At 38.9% G+C, this 15,864-nt stretch overlaps 1 protein-coding gene across 1 annotated transcript in view; it reads left to right on the top strand.

The window, feature by feature from the left end:
* ZNF827 (zinc finger protein 827) overlaps positions 1-15,864 on the top strand; it is a gene marked incomplete at both ends in the record, with an annotated part of 103,624 nt that overhangs the window by 69,587 nt on the left and 18,173 nt on the right. The window contains one exon of the mRNA XM_080344160.1: positions 2,177-2,280. Within this exon, the coding sequence (XP_080200286.1) occupies positions 2,177-2,280 (104 nt within the window). The remainder of the gene's footprint in view (positions 1-2,176; positions 2,281-15,864) is intronic.

Here is a 15,864-nt window from a genome sequence, read left to right as displayed (position 1 = left end):
CTTACATCTAGAGAACTTTGTAGCCATAAAACTGGAAAAGTTCAGCCTAAAAAAAACCCAAACAAACCAAACCAAAACAACAAACAAACAAACCAAAAACAAAAAACCCCAAACAAGGAGCTCTTCCCTCCGTATATGGCACTGGAAATTGGAGGACATATCAGCTGAAATAAAACTAATAATAAGGCCAACACTGAAGAGACTCAGCTGTCATTCTAGAGGAAGGCAGAAAAGAGGTGTCTAAGGAAGGTTCTGTAATTCACTGGAGGCCAATGATGGAGAGGAAAATCCTTGGGACATAACACAATGCAATCTTCAGCAACCACCTGCTCATGACATATGGCCTAGCCTGAAATAGATGAGCTCTGCATCATCCCTTTTGCTTAGAACCAGCAGTGAACAGTGTCTCAGTGACTCAATCTAAGACACAGGCAGGCAGGCTGACATGGAAACCAGAGTGGATTACAAGATTTTGAAGAGTTACAACAGTAATAAAGCTTTTTTATTGGTGTTTTTTTTTTTTTTTCAAATCATTAAACCAATAAGAGGAATGTTGCAATAAATGATGCCATATTTTTATACAGCGTCAGTCTGTTTTATATTATGTCACTCCTGAGTGGGTGTGTGAGTCTTGGAAAAAGTTAAGTTTTGCACATGTGGGCTGGAGATGTTTGGCTTTATCCTGATCATTTGTTTTCTTGATTATTATGCATTGCTCAGCTATTTGCATACACTGAACTGTTCAGGTTTGGGGCATCTTCATGCCTTACTCTCCAGCACAACCTAATGTTGACTGTGTTTATGTTCAAACTTGTGTGGAAACACCAAAATATCCCATTAACTGTCACACATGGTGCAGCACAAAATCAATAATGGCCAAAAAACTTAATGAGAAAGTAAATAATGTGATTGCCAAACGTGTTACATGATCAAGTTAACTAATTATCAACAAGTTTCCCAAAGGCAGAAGAAACGTGACTAAGAATAGAAGTGACTCAGTGGAAAACACCTTGTTCACTCTCTACAGAAAGACTGTATGAGGAGAAAAAATACGCAAATGTCGCTGTTTAGATTGACACCGTGTGTATCTGGACTGGTAGGGTCAACTTGGTTGGTGCTGCTGGCATATGCTTTCTGGGTCTCAACTACCCACTGTACAATGCTTTGTAGGACCTTATACTATGTTCCTTACCCTGAAAGGATTATTGGATTTTATTACTGAATAAGAACAGGCTGCAGAAATGAGCTAGCCTCCTGTCCTGCACCGTGAAAACAGCTAGTGTAAATCAGCCTGTTAAGGATTTCATGTAATTCTCATTTTGCCTAGAAGAAATTGAGAATTTGCATGCAGATGGAATACACTAGCTTAGAAAACAGTTTTTGAAGAAGGACCATCCTTTTCCATTTTGAATTTCGTGATGCACCTCTTAACTGATGTCTGTCTGTACTGTAGACAATGAATTCTTGTTTCTGTTATGATCTTTAATTGAACAGAAAACAAAATACTTTGACAGTTTTGACAGTTTGGACAGTTTTTACTGCCTGTTAATTAAAACAAAAGCATGCTATGCATTTTGGAGTCAAGTACCTGATAATTTTTGTCCTTAATACTCTTTGCAAAGTAACCGTTCGTTTAGCTTATGTTAATTGGTTTTTGCTTTAAAAATCAAACTCATGGAGTTATCTTCATTCATGTAATGTCATATCAAAAATGAACTATTCAGTATCTTAACCTAAAATTTCAAAAGTTTAAAAATAATTGCTATATACCTCAGATTATTAAATAATACTATTCACCACATTTCCTGATTGCCCTCTCCACATACGACAGTAGAATATAAATTTTTGAAGCATTGATTTTATAATGATAAGAATGATATATGATTGTATTGTGCTATAGAAAATCTCAGATGTAGAAATGTAGTTTAAAAGCCTTTTAGGAGGACTTCAGATTTCACTCTGATTTGCAATTTTACCAAAGCCTGCCTCTACTCCACCCCTTGCCTCACAATCTGCATATCTTTCAGCATGAATTCTGTAAATGAAATGGGGCTTTTTAACAAGATGGTATTTGTTATAATATTAAGATCAAAATAATATTAAGATCAAAAATAATATTTACCTCTTCCATTAAGTGCTCTTTTATTTACAAAAAGACATCTTATTTTTCCTATAGCCCTTTCTTTTCTGAAGACACATTTAGGCAATCACCGTTCACTTCCAACTCAAAAGATCTCCTGCCTAATGAAACTACTCTTCATGGAAGAACACCTGCACCAGGTCAGATGCCTTTTTCTTTCATTACTGCCAGTTAATATATATTTTTAACATTTTCTTACTGTCAACTCTACCACCTGACCAATGCTCTTAAAATATATTTTGCTTTGTCAAAAGGCAACTCTCTCTCCATCACCATAAGTGCTTATTTATTAAGCAGAAAAAGAAAAAAGTTAAATATTGCAGAAGCATTTGTATTAATAGTCTTTAGACTACTACTTCCTTGAATTGTACAGGAGCCTATAAGAGATTAAACTCAGTGGTATTAAGAGAAGTGAGGGGGGTTTGCGTGTGTCCCACATAAGTATAGGAGTTTTACCCATGTTTGATTACTGTCTGCGATTCTCCTGTTACTGGCTATCTCCATCCCTCTGAGAACAGATGAAATATTTGCAGTATGTGTGTCAGAGTGGCTGAGCTTGGCAATGCAATTTTCCTGCCTTTAACAGTAATTTAGAAACCTTTTTGGAAAGATGTGGAATTCTTAAAAATGTGTTAAAAGGCCTCCATATCTGTGGGTACATTCCCAGAGATCTTCTGAGCTAGTTGACAGGCATTTTATGTCCAGATGTAGTCTGGGTTATATTCTGTATTAAACTGGAAAACATAGGCACGTAACAATACTATTCAAGGTGGCACAGAACACATGAAAAAACTCAAGACATGCCTTTACTGTCCTGTTGCAAAATAACTCATTTGCTACTTCATTGCTATCTGGTCTTAAATTAATAGCTCATGGCTTCTAAAGGTCAGTAATTACACAGCCATCCGTAGTGGGGGTTATTCACCTTTTCTTAGCAATCAATAAAGTTTTGGGCATGTTACTGCTAATTTTCAGCTATAGACTGTCATTTAATTTACAGCTTAACAGACCCTTCATTTTTTTAAATGCTTGAATAGTCACTTGACAACTTGTGAAGTGGCAGAGGAGGTTGAGCTAGGTGTTGTCTAGGGGTAAATATGCGTGGTAGGAAGAAGAAAAACTTTTGCAGCATAAGGACAAGGGTCTTCAGACTACTCTCAGCCACACTTTTGCCAGGAAGCAGTGGATTTTGTAACTCGGGGTGAGGAGAACCAGATCTGATGTGGTGCTTTTAAGTATTAAAATGTAAACCAGGTTAGCACTTCAGTCCTGGCTTTTTGACCTTGGCATAACATGGAATATTCATGTGCCCAGATGAAAGATGAGAACTCTTGGACTCCTCAGGCAGTGCTTGATACCTCAAAGGACACGGCCTCTAGCAGCAATACTCTTACATCATACCGAGATGAATGCATAAGAATCTTGATTCTCTGTAAGACTTCATTTTAAGTGAGACCACTAAAACTGCTCATGGGTTTTGGTGACACGGTTAATCTTCTGCTTAAAAGGTGTAAAGGATCTAGTTGGTGAAGACATCCTGGAGTGTTAGAATGGCTTCTGAGGAATGGAGTTTTGTATGTTTATGCTGCTCCATATTCCACCCTAGGGAATATAAGCATTACTTTGATAGGTCTGTGTAGTATAATACATATTGCTCTGTGATTATAAGACTGATATGTAATAGCAGCATGTATACTGAAAAACAAAAATGCCAGTTTCTGCTTCATTTTTATTTTTGGAACAACCCTATCATTCCAAATATGTTGATTTTTCTCAGCTTCACAATACATTCTTGGACCTGAAGTGCAACTTCACAGTAGCACCAGGAATGTGATTTAAATTTTTAATCAGTTACAAATGCGATATTCATGTAAAAGAACAGCAGAATACCCACAGGTAGATTTCCTACTAGTTTTGGCCTTGCAAGAGGAAATAGTCTATGTAGTGCTATGGATAGCTCAGAAGAAACTTCATCCCTGTAGGGAGTAGCATAAAGGAACAGTAACAAACCATTGTAAAGGCCAACAGGATGTAACAGAAAATACTGTGGAAATGTGTATGTGGTGTCCCATGGATAAATGGTACGTGTGCCTTCACTTGAGATTTGTTGTGGATTACTTCATCCCTGAAGCAGGATAGTAAGGATTAGAACAGCATAAGAAAATGACAGGAAATTCCCAGTCTGGTGTTGAATCTTCAAGTCATCAACTAAAATCCAAGCGGATTAACTACTAATGGCCAAGAGTGTTCATTAAGCAGTACGCCTGTCCAAAAATGTGGCTCCGTGCGCCTGTCCCCATGGCTAGCAGAGGCTGATGGAAATGCTCTGTGCTGGTTCTGTGCGACCAGGCTTGGCTCAGGCAGGCAGGATGGCCCAAGGAAGCCTTTGCTGCCAGTTGGTCTGGGTGGCCGTGGTGGAACCCAGTGTACATAGTGCTTCTTTCCAGGAGAGCACCAGTGTGGGTGGCTGTATCCCCAGACTCCTGCCAGATTTCTGTCTGCAGACTTTTTGGCACACTAGCTGCAGAGAAATTGGGAAAAGTGACAGGAACACAGGACAGTAATATATCCCATGTGTCAAGTTTGATTCTTTTCTATAATAAGTAACAATATTATGTAATATCATTCCTTAATTTATCAAGATCCACCTTAAATATATTGTGCTTATTATGTGTACGAAGACACTGTTTCAGAAGCTCACCTCTTGGAAGGGCTGGAACTACTATCTTTTCAGCCTGAATTTATTCACAGCAAGTTCTACTTTTGTTATTTCACTGACGGTGTTCTTCAACTTTGATAATTCATCTCCCTTGTGATGTTCACCATCTGTCAGAACTATATATGCTATTTTACAGGAAGTCTTACCAATGACATTTTCAGTGGCATGCTGTCTTCTGTATGTATATTGGAAATGCCTCTCCTGATTAATCCCAGTCTTTGTAACTACAACATGCTGATGACTCTCTCTTCATTTGGAAATCAAATAGTAGCATTTTTTTCTTTCCATTTACAATTTCAGCTGATCATTTCAGCATGCAACAGAAATTCTTGTTCCCACTTTCTAATTTGAATGGTTTCATTTGTTACTCTAGCTCTCAAGATTATTTCTTTAATACTCTGAAATTTCTGTATATTGATGATATTGTTTTCATTAATGCAGTGTTGAGGCTTGTTGTTGGTTTTTTTTGTTGTTGTTGAAGCTAGTAAAGAGGAGTTTTAAGTCTGGTTGGTCCAAAGTTCAGGCCATGAGACTTCAGCTTAGTGACGCCCTCAGCACAAACCATTTCAGTTCTTTTCATAGCCAGTTTATATGAAAATTGCAAGATTAGGTATTTAAGACGAAGAACACTTTTTGTAGGGCATTGAGTATATAAGATCCCCAAGGAGTATGAAATAATTAGGAAAGACCTATTAAAAGATGTGTGAGGGCAATGGACTGATCAGGGCATTTACTGGAGAAAAAAAATATGGTGATGGATTTGGCCTGAAATAAAGGTGAAGTAATCCTGATCAGCAGCAAGATCACAATAGAAGTGATTCTCATGCAGCAGCTTTTAAGTCTTTTCAAGGAAATGGCAATAAAATCTCCAATAACTGTCAGAAAGGGGGTTCAACCGCGCCACAGAAGTCGTGGTAACTCTATGGTGAATTCTTGATATTCTGAGGAGGGAAGGAAGTAGTTTCCTGTACTAGAGTACATCCTATAGTATTTCCAAGTGTCGGATAGATTTGGGGAACTACTTCCCTTCCTTTTTAAGGTATTTTGTATATTAATAACTGTACAAAGTTAATTGCCATTACATTAGACTTCTCTGTTCTACTATCACTGTCCAAATAAGCTCATTTTTTGCTCAAAAATTGAAGTAAGTGTTGATGTCCACATCAATCGAACACACTTCACTCAAAAATTACCATAGTATCAAAGTCATATTTAATACAAAGTCATATCAAAAAAATTCAATAATTTAAGCTTTCCCCTGTAAGAATAGAAAAATGACCTTTTTTGGCCTAGCTAAAGGTAGGGAGAAGAAATGAAAATTTCTATTGCAGTCACTTTAAAAGGCCATTTATATCTCCTGTTTATAAGACTCTTTTTTTGACAGAATAGAGTTTAGTTGTATTTCAGAATATTTAGTTCAGTCCAGATCTCTAGATGAATTAAAAACTGGTGTTACTGATCCTTAGCCCATCTTTAATGTGTTTTAATAGTTCTCCACTACCTCACTGACTCATTCTGCCTTCATGAAATCCAGATGAGTGATATTCACTATTCCTTTTCTGCTCAGTTCATTACTATTGACAAAGACTCCAGTCATGGGGTTTTGGGAGTATTTTTTCTTCATGTATATCTGTGTGTAGTATAACAATATTTCAGTATTTTCCCTTCTATTCACCAGGGACCTGGTATTCTCCTTCATTTACACTGACAGTACCAAATACTGAAACAGTCTCATCTATAGCTGATTAAATAAATTTTTTAAAAATCTGTCTTTTAATGAAAATTTAGTATTTTTTGTAAAACTGTGATTTTGATTGTGGTAAGTGAATTTCACGTGGCTAAAATAGACTTTTGGAACAGGAGGATGTAGGTTTTGGGAAGTTGTAGCCCTGTCTTTTTTAACTTTGTCCATTGTTGCCACTGCTAAATTTACCAATGAAATAAAGCCAAGAAAGCTTCTGTCCTCAAGTATCTTTTTGCACATGCATTAGAGCCGTTTCTGTCACTGTGTTTCCATGCTCTTTACTGACCTGTGAGACGACCGATGGGCCACGCTTCCTCTTCAGAAAAGTCCAGAAATCAGTATTGAATCAGTAGCATGATACTTAGTTCAGTAGAAAACTTGAAACGTTGTGCAATAATTTTAGATTTAGGTTCTGTCAGTTGTATTTTTATTGATGATGTAATTAGTGGCATTATCCCATATTTATGTTTATTGAACTAAGGTAAACAGGCATAACAAATTTTCCCATATGTTTGGAACTTCGGGACTATTCAGTAGATGTACACGTTTCTCCTGTTGCTGTTCATACTCACACACTCCTTCTTTTCTCTAAAGCAGTAATTCCACTGTAACTTTAATACACTTAAAGGGGAAACTGGCTGCTCCCTGGGCCACATCTTCGCAGGTTCTCCAGCAGAGCAATACTGACATTAGTGTGCCCACATGGCAAGGCAGAGCAGGGGAAGTAGTGAACTAATATATTTATTTATTTGTTTGTTTGTTTGTTTTTTCTTTCCCTAATAGTTAGTGGGAGTGTTGGGATGTGAGCAGGGTGAAGGCAAGGCCATATCTTTCAGCTGTGTGAAAATTCAGCATTTGTGTGGGATTGACGTGGCTGTGGCCACACTTATCTTGTTTACTTTCTTCTGTGACTGTAGTTGAAAAATATCTCCTGAGGGTTTAGAGTTTTAGCTTGAACGTGATAAATAATCAAGCTGTTCATGTTGCACAGATACCACATTCTTTAGTATGAAGTAGTATTTTGCATGTATCTTTCTTCCCAATCCCTTTTTAAAGACACTTTAAGGTTAATACACGTCTCAATGTTGTAATTTTTTCATATGTGACTTAATGCACCTAGAAAGTAGATAGTAAGGGCTCTTTTGGTCCAACCTGCAGACATATTCATTCATTCATTCATATATAGTATTCTCTGGCAGTATTTGCACTGTGATTCTGGTCTCCTGTTCTCTGCAGTGAACTGAACTTCTGCAACCATCTGCAGCAACCAGCTGAATTTTGGGTCATCAGTAGGTTAGTTAAGAAAGTCAGAACTTCAATAATTTGAATATGAGGTTAGAGTAAATCTGACTATAGTTTCCATTCCTTCACAAGTTGCCAGTGACAGTTTTCCTCTTTTGTCTCTTTCAGCCTACTGCCAGACTTCTATTTTTATGCTAACCTTATGTTGTCCCCAAGACCACTGTAACTGCACTGCAGAAATGAAGGGACACCCTGAGAGTTTGAATTCTCTGCTGTTGGCACTATGTCACCCTGGAAAAATGTCCTTAGGGGACAATGGAATGGGGAAGCCCTGAAAATTCCTGCTAAGTCATCAGCAATGAATTGTTGGCATTTAAATTGCCCTTGTATAGCTTCCCAGCTATGGAACCCTGGAGTTAGAACAATTTACACCTTCTTAAGAAGGTGGTAGTTGTTGTTCGCTTATATCTGCCAAAAAGTCTCTAACTTCACATTGTGGGTAATCCTCTGTTTACTTTAGGAAGGCTTTCTTCACAGTCCTAAATATTAGAATTTGTAAAGGAAAGACAGGGTTTAGGAGCACAATTACAAGCAATTGATTTCTAATTCATTCACAGCAGCAGAACCTGTGGATTCTTTGAGAGAATCACAGAATGGTTGAGGTAGGAAGCCTAGTACCACCCCTTGGCTCAGAGCAGTCAGCTTGTTGCTCAAGACTGTGTTCAGTCAGGTTTGGGATATCTCCAGGGATGGAGACTCTCTGGGCAACTTGTGCCAGTGTTTGACCATGCTCACAGTAAAAAAGTGTTTTCTTATGTTTAAGTGGAATTTCCTGTGTTGTAGTTTGTGCCCTTGCCTCCTCTCCATTGGGCATCACTGAGAAGAGCCTGTCTTCATCTTCTTATTCCCCCCATTGGGTATTTATGTAGATTAGAAAGATCCCACCGAACCTTCTCCAGGCTGAACAGTCCCGGCTCTCTTAGGCTCTCCTTATATGACAGATGCTCCAATCTTTTAATCATATTTGCTGGCCTCTAGACTTCTTTGAAAATCTAAAAGAATATTTCAAGATCCTGGCAGCGGTTTCTGTCCGTGTGAGATGGAACAACAGTTTTTATTGGCAAGTTTTTATTGCAGAGGGAGGGCATGTGCACACAAATTGACCTATATAGTGCATTTTTCCCCTACTTTATCCCATTATTAGTGCTTATGGTCATTTCTTTTGCTTTCAGTTTTGGCCTGAGTTATGAGCTCTGCCCACACAGGGCATTAGATATCCCCTTCAGTTTCTTGATGATGGGAGTGCCTGACCCCTGTTGGCTTCCTGGCAGGGTGAAGTGTAGAGTGGCACTTTATTCACAGCACAAGGCATGCTCCAGCAGGCACTTGGTCCTGTTGTTCATTTCGATCCCAGTATTTTTGTGAAATGTGCTTGCTGAAAGCAAAGCTGTAGGTGGATGCTGCACTGCTGTCATTGCTGTCTGCAGAGCACCATAGCAGGTACTCACTAAGCCTTGCAAAGTCTGGCTCTCTTGGTCCTCAACAGCACCCATTTAATTTTATTCCTCTTCCGGCACCTGTCTGAGGTAAGACTCAACCAACTACCCTTCTTTTTGTGTGTGTGTGTGCATGTGTGCGTTTGTGTAAAAATCCGTGCAGATGCACATAATATGAATACTGGAGAGATCCCTCTGACAAATCCAACCTGTATGACAGCTTCATAGATGGTAGGAGAATATTTGTGACAGAGTGGCAGATTGATCTGAGTAACTGATTTTAGTTCCTTATCTCTACTATGTATTTTCCTATAATCTTCATACAAAAAGAATGTAGTTTACAGTGAATGGTGTACACTCTTTGCCTTTGCACTGTGGAGAAGGCTAGGGACTGTCAGCCGTCGTGGTTGCTCTCTGAAGTCTGATAGCAAGAGACAGATAACTGGCAAGTTGTGGAAAGTGAGTCTGGGAAAGTGAGATAGTTGGACTGCTATTGAAGTGGGCTATGCTTGGCTTAGTTCTCCAAAGGAAGACAGATTTTGCAGAATTTGTTCAACATAATTCAGTGCTAAACTGTGTGACAGTGGTTCTGGCTCCAGCATGTTTTTTTATCTGTCACATCCTGTCTTCAGATTCCCAAGATGATCTGCCTGGGTGCAGCCTTGACAACTGCTTTGCACTACAGTCATCAAGCAGAGGGTTCCAAAGTTCTGGTTCGTTTCATGGGATTTTAACCAACCCGGCTGCAACCGATTACAGCATTACATTTCCCTTGCAGCTTTTCCTGGGCCTGGTACCAAACAGGTTTGCATCTAGTGCATGTGTGTTGCGAATCTGTGATACAGTAATAGCGACTCTGTCCTAATCAGCCATCACAAGTTTGTTCATAACAAACTTCCTTTCAGAGCTGAAAATACTATTATGCAGAACAAGCCATTTCTTGCTCAAACATGCATGGTGTGTTCTTTGGCTAAAATAGAACAAGTGAAGTATGTAGCATGTGCATATGTGTACATTTTAAATTTTTTCTCAGCAATCAGTATTCACTGGCCATTCACACTACTAAGGGGAATGTGATAACATCCTTCTGAGGAACACAAGAAAGTCCTAGAGAATACAACACATGCTAAATAGCAGGATGCATGAATTGTTATGGGTGTACAGAGTTCACGTCTTTTCCTTGTGAAGTCACTGCACTGATTATTTTGCCAATTATTTACAGTGCCTTGAAGATGAAAGGTGTTAATCAAAATGGACAAACAGAAAGATACACATTCAGGTTCATATCTGATGGCTGCCTTAAAAGGCACCTGACATCTGTCTGAAAATGTGTGATCCTTGTTCCATTACAGGCTGCCTTTATAACTTTTTTTCCCTCTAGTACTGTGCAGTCTTCTCATACAGGCAAAAATATTTATTTGTATTTCATTTCCCTTTTCTGTTTGTTCCTCCTAAAGCAGGATCAACCTCATGGTAAAGGACAGAGGAGCAAAGTCATTTCACTCAGAACAAGTACCTTCTGGTTTAATTCAGAATAAACCTGAACTAGACACCATTCATTAAACCCAGTAAACCAGAAGCTGTTAAGAAATGTCACCAGCATCAAATCCAAAGCAAAATGGCCAAAGGTAACAGTTTCATCCCACATGAAAAAATAAAACTTATCAACTGGGGTTTTTACCCTTTCAAACAGAGCTGGTTTTGGCGTCTCTTATTTTTTTGACAAGTTTTCTGAGTCTCTAACAGTTATTCAACATCAAGTGATTTTTAAAAAAAATTAAAATAATTGTTGCTATCAATATTTTAAAATAAATGTATAACACAACTGGAGGTCAAATTTGAGAAGGGCTTCCTGAGCAGCTACACTTGTCCAAAGTAAAGAATCAGACATGTGGGCTTTTGCTTACCGTGTCTTCTGCTGGCAAGTGAATTCAGGACAACATAGGACTGGCCAGCAGGTTCTTGGGACCTGTGTTTTGATGCAGGTGACAGAAGGCAACTTGGTGAAGAATGACCGTGAAGTGATACAATAAGGGGTTTTATTGAGGAAAGGAAGAAGGTAAGAGAGCAAAATAGCAACAGTTGGCTTCAGGAAGGACAACTTTAACAAACTTGGAGGTTTGTATGGAAAGAAGCTTAATAACAATTGTTGCCCAGTCTTTAAATAAACTTGAGCGCTTGAGTTGAGTGAGGCTTTTGATGCTGCTTTCCACAACATGTTCATAGTAAGCAGGGAAACCTAGGGTAGGTGAAACTTGAATTACAGGGTTGAGTGTATCCGTCAAACTGCGGGGACCAAGTACGGTTCTGCAAGCGTCTGTGCCTGCTCTGGTGTTATTCAGTCCTTTCATTAATGTTGTGGATGATGGTAGAGAAAGCATGTTTATTAAATGTCCCGGTGATGCCACATGTAGAGGTGCCATAAGCACTTCAGAGGACAGAATTAGAGTTCATTCTTATCTTGAGGAGTTGAAAAAACAGTCTGAAAAATAGCAGCCAATTCAGTGAGGGCAAAATTCTGTCCCCGGGGGAATGATGAGTGCCACGAAGTAAGGGGAGGGATGAATGTCCAGACGGTGCGATGCAAGGGCAGGATCTGGATTATTCTTGGTCAGACACTCTATCTAGAGCTGACATTGTACATGTTGTAGAAAGGACAGACATCCGTCTGAGAGGTCGGAAATGTCTGTAAGGCACATCTGGTGGTTGGGCTCTGCAGCTGGAGTTCTGAATCTGATGTTGGGCTCTGTAGTGCAAGAACAATGTGGAGGACACCAGTGGTCAGAGGTTTAGAAAATGCAAGCTGTGCATCAGGGTTGCAGGATTTGTGTTTATTTAGTCTGGAGGAGAGATGATAATGGTATTCAAATATGTAAAATGACAGCTTTGAGAGAGAAAGAATAAACCTTGCCTGTGTGAATAAGGAATAACAGGCTAAATAACAGCAGTGGAAATTTAACTTAAAAACCAAGTAAACCTTTCTAGCAGTGGGGTAGTTTTGCACTGGAACAGCTGTCACAGGAGGCTGTGGAATCTGTCATGAGAGGGTTTTTAAAAAAATAAGTTAGACAAGAACCTGCCAGGACTGACAGGTACATTTGGTGTGTGGCCGGTGTGCCTCCAGGCGAGGGACAGACAAGATGGCCTCTTGAGGTACCTTCCAGCTCTAGTTCTGTGATATAAATTCAATAGCAAAGCTATAATGGCTGTTAAATAACCTCTTGAAAGAGACTTGATGGATGAGGTTTTTGGTTTATAAATGCTCCGCATGCTGTGTTTTAGACTCTGCATCGTATTCAAACCCATCTGTAGGCTCATATCCTGTTTTGTCTGTCTTAATATCAGAATATTTTGTAAAAGTGAACATCAGCATTGAGTTAGACTGTTTCCTGAATATGGAACTTTTCCAAATACAAGCTCAACATGAAATAGAAAGATAGGACTTAAAATTACTTTTTTTCACTCTGCAAAAGGAATTGGAACACATCATTCCTAACATTTCTTTTTAGAGTTACCGTGGGACTCCCCAGTCCTCACCTATCTGTCTTGTACAAGGTTGTCTTCTATAATATTTGTCTGCCTAAGAGTAAATTAAATGCAGAATTCAACAGATTGTTTGGACAGCTATATCTAAATAAAAAACCCCATTGTTTAAAAACAATCTAAGCAAACCTGAGGATATTTGGTTTTATTTCTACAGCACGGTTTCAGTCAGGGTGCAGATTTGCCCTGCTGGTTCCTGGGTGTTTTAGCTGAGTTTGGGGCAGTGGTGGTTCTGATCAGTGCCCTGCAGATGCAGCCTGAGCAGAAGGTGGATGGGACAGCAGTGCAGAAGGACAGAGGCTGGTTTGCAGGTAGATGCATGTGCTTGTGATAAGAGAGCGAGGAGAAAGGTGAAGCTCTTAAAAAGAGTGAGTTAAGGGCTTCAGGGAAATGGCAGAATCACTGTTTATCACTTGTGGAATCTGTAATAAAAGGACTAGGAATGTTTTCTTTTACAGCAGCAACATCGTACTGTGAAGGGTGATACCTCTCCCTGGCAGCTTGGTAGAACATGGAAAGGTGGATCTGGCCGAATGTTTGCAGTTACTTTCATCTTGCTTTGAATCTTTTGTGTTAATTCAGTCAGCGCAGGAAGAGAGACTCAGTCTGCATTTGGGGCTTTATTTTGCATTCCCCCACTGAGGTTTCTGGTCACCAGCTTATAGCTTCAGATTTTGTGCCACTCAAAGTGATGCAGGAGGCTGAAAAGAAAAATGTAATCTAAAAGCCAATTTGTCTTTATTTGTATCTGAATTCTGGATGGGGACTACTAGTGTTAGCCTCTAGAAAGTGACCTCGATGTGTTATTACCTTCTCTCTAGGAAACAAAATCCCTCACTTTGCTGGACGTGCAAGTGGAAATTGGCACAGTGACAGAAACAAAAGAAAGAAAGGAAAATTTGTACATACATCATAGTGGTCCTAAAGGTGCATCAGTGTCTACAAATCATTTTAGAAAGGGTTTCTTAGAATGCGTGTCTTAGGCAGAATTGTAGGAAAGAAATTAAAAGAGTAGAAACCTGTTCGCATTATGGAAATTAATTAGTTGTGGTTTAAAATTAACAATAAGAGCAAATTGTACTTTCATAAGTTCATATGGACTGGATGTTGTAGCACCCAAACAAAATGTTGCAAGGAGTGTAAATGGATGAGCTAAATGTGAGGGACACCTGCTTGGGAGTGACTTGGAGAGCTTATGTAAATTCATTACATCTCATCTTAGAGTTATCAGGAAGTTCTTTTCAGAGGGATATTCTACCATTGTATTGAAATGAAATATATTGTGCAAAGGCAACAGAGAGCACATCATCAAGTTTTTAAATGGTGATAGATGCAGAATTTAATTTTTTGTTTACAATAGCTATTATTTCTAGACAAGCAAAAAAAGTAAAGTTATGGTGATGGGACCCTTTGCTACTGAAAGGAATGATCATCCTCTTGGCCAACAATGACCAGATAAGCTTTTAAAAACACATTTTGAGGATGTATTTTTGGTGCTTTCTATCCCTTTATTGCAACGTTTCAGCTCCCTCAGTGAAATAAACCAGTTTCCATCTGGACCACAATGCATTACTTCAGTTTGGTTTCATAACTGTAGGTGACCTTCACTGTGTTAACTCTGACCGAGGAACTCCTGGAGCCCGTGCAGTGAGCTAGAGGGACTCTTCCATGATTACTTGTCTTTGGCAAGTAAATTCACAGCTCAGGCCCTTACTTTGCATATGTCTGGAATTTCACATTTTTCTATTCTTATTGTGTAAGGAATGAAGTTACCACAAAGATGATCCTGTTTACGCTTTATGCTAAAGCACTACAGTGGATAATACGAGCTGGGGGGAATAGAGGTGTTGTTCACTGTTATCCTCAACTTGCTGTCTTGGTGTACGTGTTGTGAAAATAATTTTCAAGAAATGACTGCAAAGTTATTGCAGCTTTAGGGTTCATTAAAATCTGCAACTCCAGCTACCTGGCACAGAACTTACAAACACAGGCTGATATAAGTTTTGAACTAGGGAATTTCTTTCTTCTTCGTTGTTTCTTACACACTGAGCTTAAGACAGACAACAAAAGCAAATCTCAAAGCTTTATAATGCAGAGAAGGTTATCATAAGCCTCACTGTTTATTCAGAAGTCTTCTGTTGTGTAAGTGAAGATTAAATAGGTGTTAGCTTTGAAGCAAAGTTAGAAGGTGTGGAGTGGCCTTGTGTTTGGAAGGCAGCGCGTCCCTACCTGGTCTTTGCCCTGACTCAGGTTGTGTTTCTCTCACCCTGCTGCTCACTGTCCGTTTTTGAGCAACGGGCTCATTTTTAGCAGAGAATTGGGCTTCACTGTTTTACCATGTTCCTCTATGGAGTTATATTTAAAGCTCATCTTTTATTTGTTTTTATTCTTTCCACAAACCTCAACATCTTTATCACTTCTCAGTGACCCTTGCAAGGCAACCTTGTTGCCTATTGTTGCACATTTGGAATACTTCTATGCACGATATTAATGTTTCTTTTTGTGGGTCATACAAGCTCCTTATTGAAAGATTTCCAGCTTTCATGGTTGATGTTTTTAAAAAGAGCAAATTAAGCACCATGTTACTGATAGATAAAATCACTTGGGTTCTATTTTCTTCCATGTCAGGGATTTTAAAGTACCGTAATGACTGCATTTTACTGCATACCATAGTAATGTTAGACATTTGCAAAAGCATTTGAGAGAAAAATGAGAGCATGTAACTTAGCTGGTAAAGTTTTTTTATTTAGCAAGGAGACTTTCTCTGCTTCCTCTGTGCAGTTGTTCTGCCATCCAGATTGTCTGATGATGTGTTTTTTCAGGACTTACGAAACAAAAAGTCCATGTCGTCCTTGCAAGTGGAACTAGGGTTCTTATATTTGAGAAATATTTTGTGTTAATTTTTATGTTTAGAGTATTATTAAATCCCTCTAAATAACTTACGATATGTGACACATGTTGTGACCGACAGCACGGCTAC

Source organism: Nesoenas mayeri, assembly GCF_963082525.1.
Source record: "Nesoenas mayeri genome assembly, chromosome: 4".
NCBI classification, from domain to species: domain Eukaryota; kingdom Metazoa; phylum Chordata; class Aves; order Columbiformes; family Columbidae; genus Nesoenas; species Nesoenas mayeri.
This window is presented reverse-complemented; position numbering and strand designations above follow the sequence as displayed.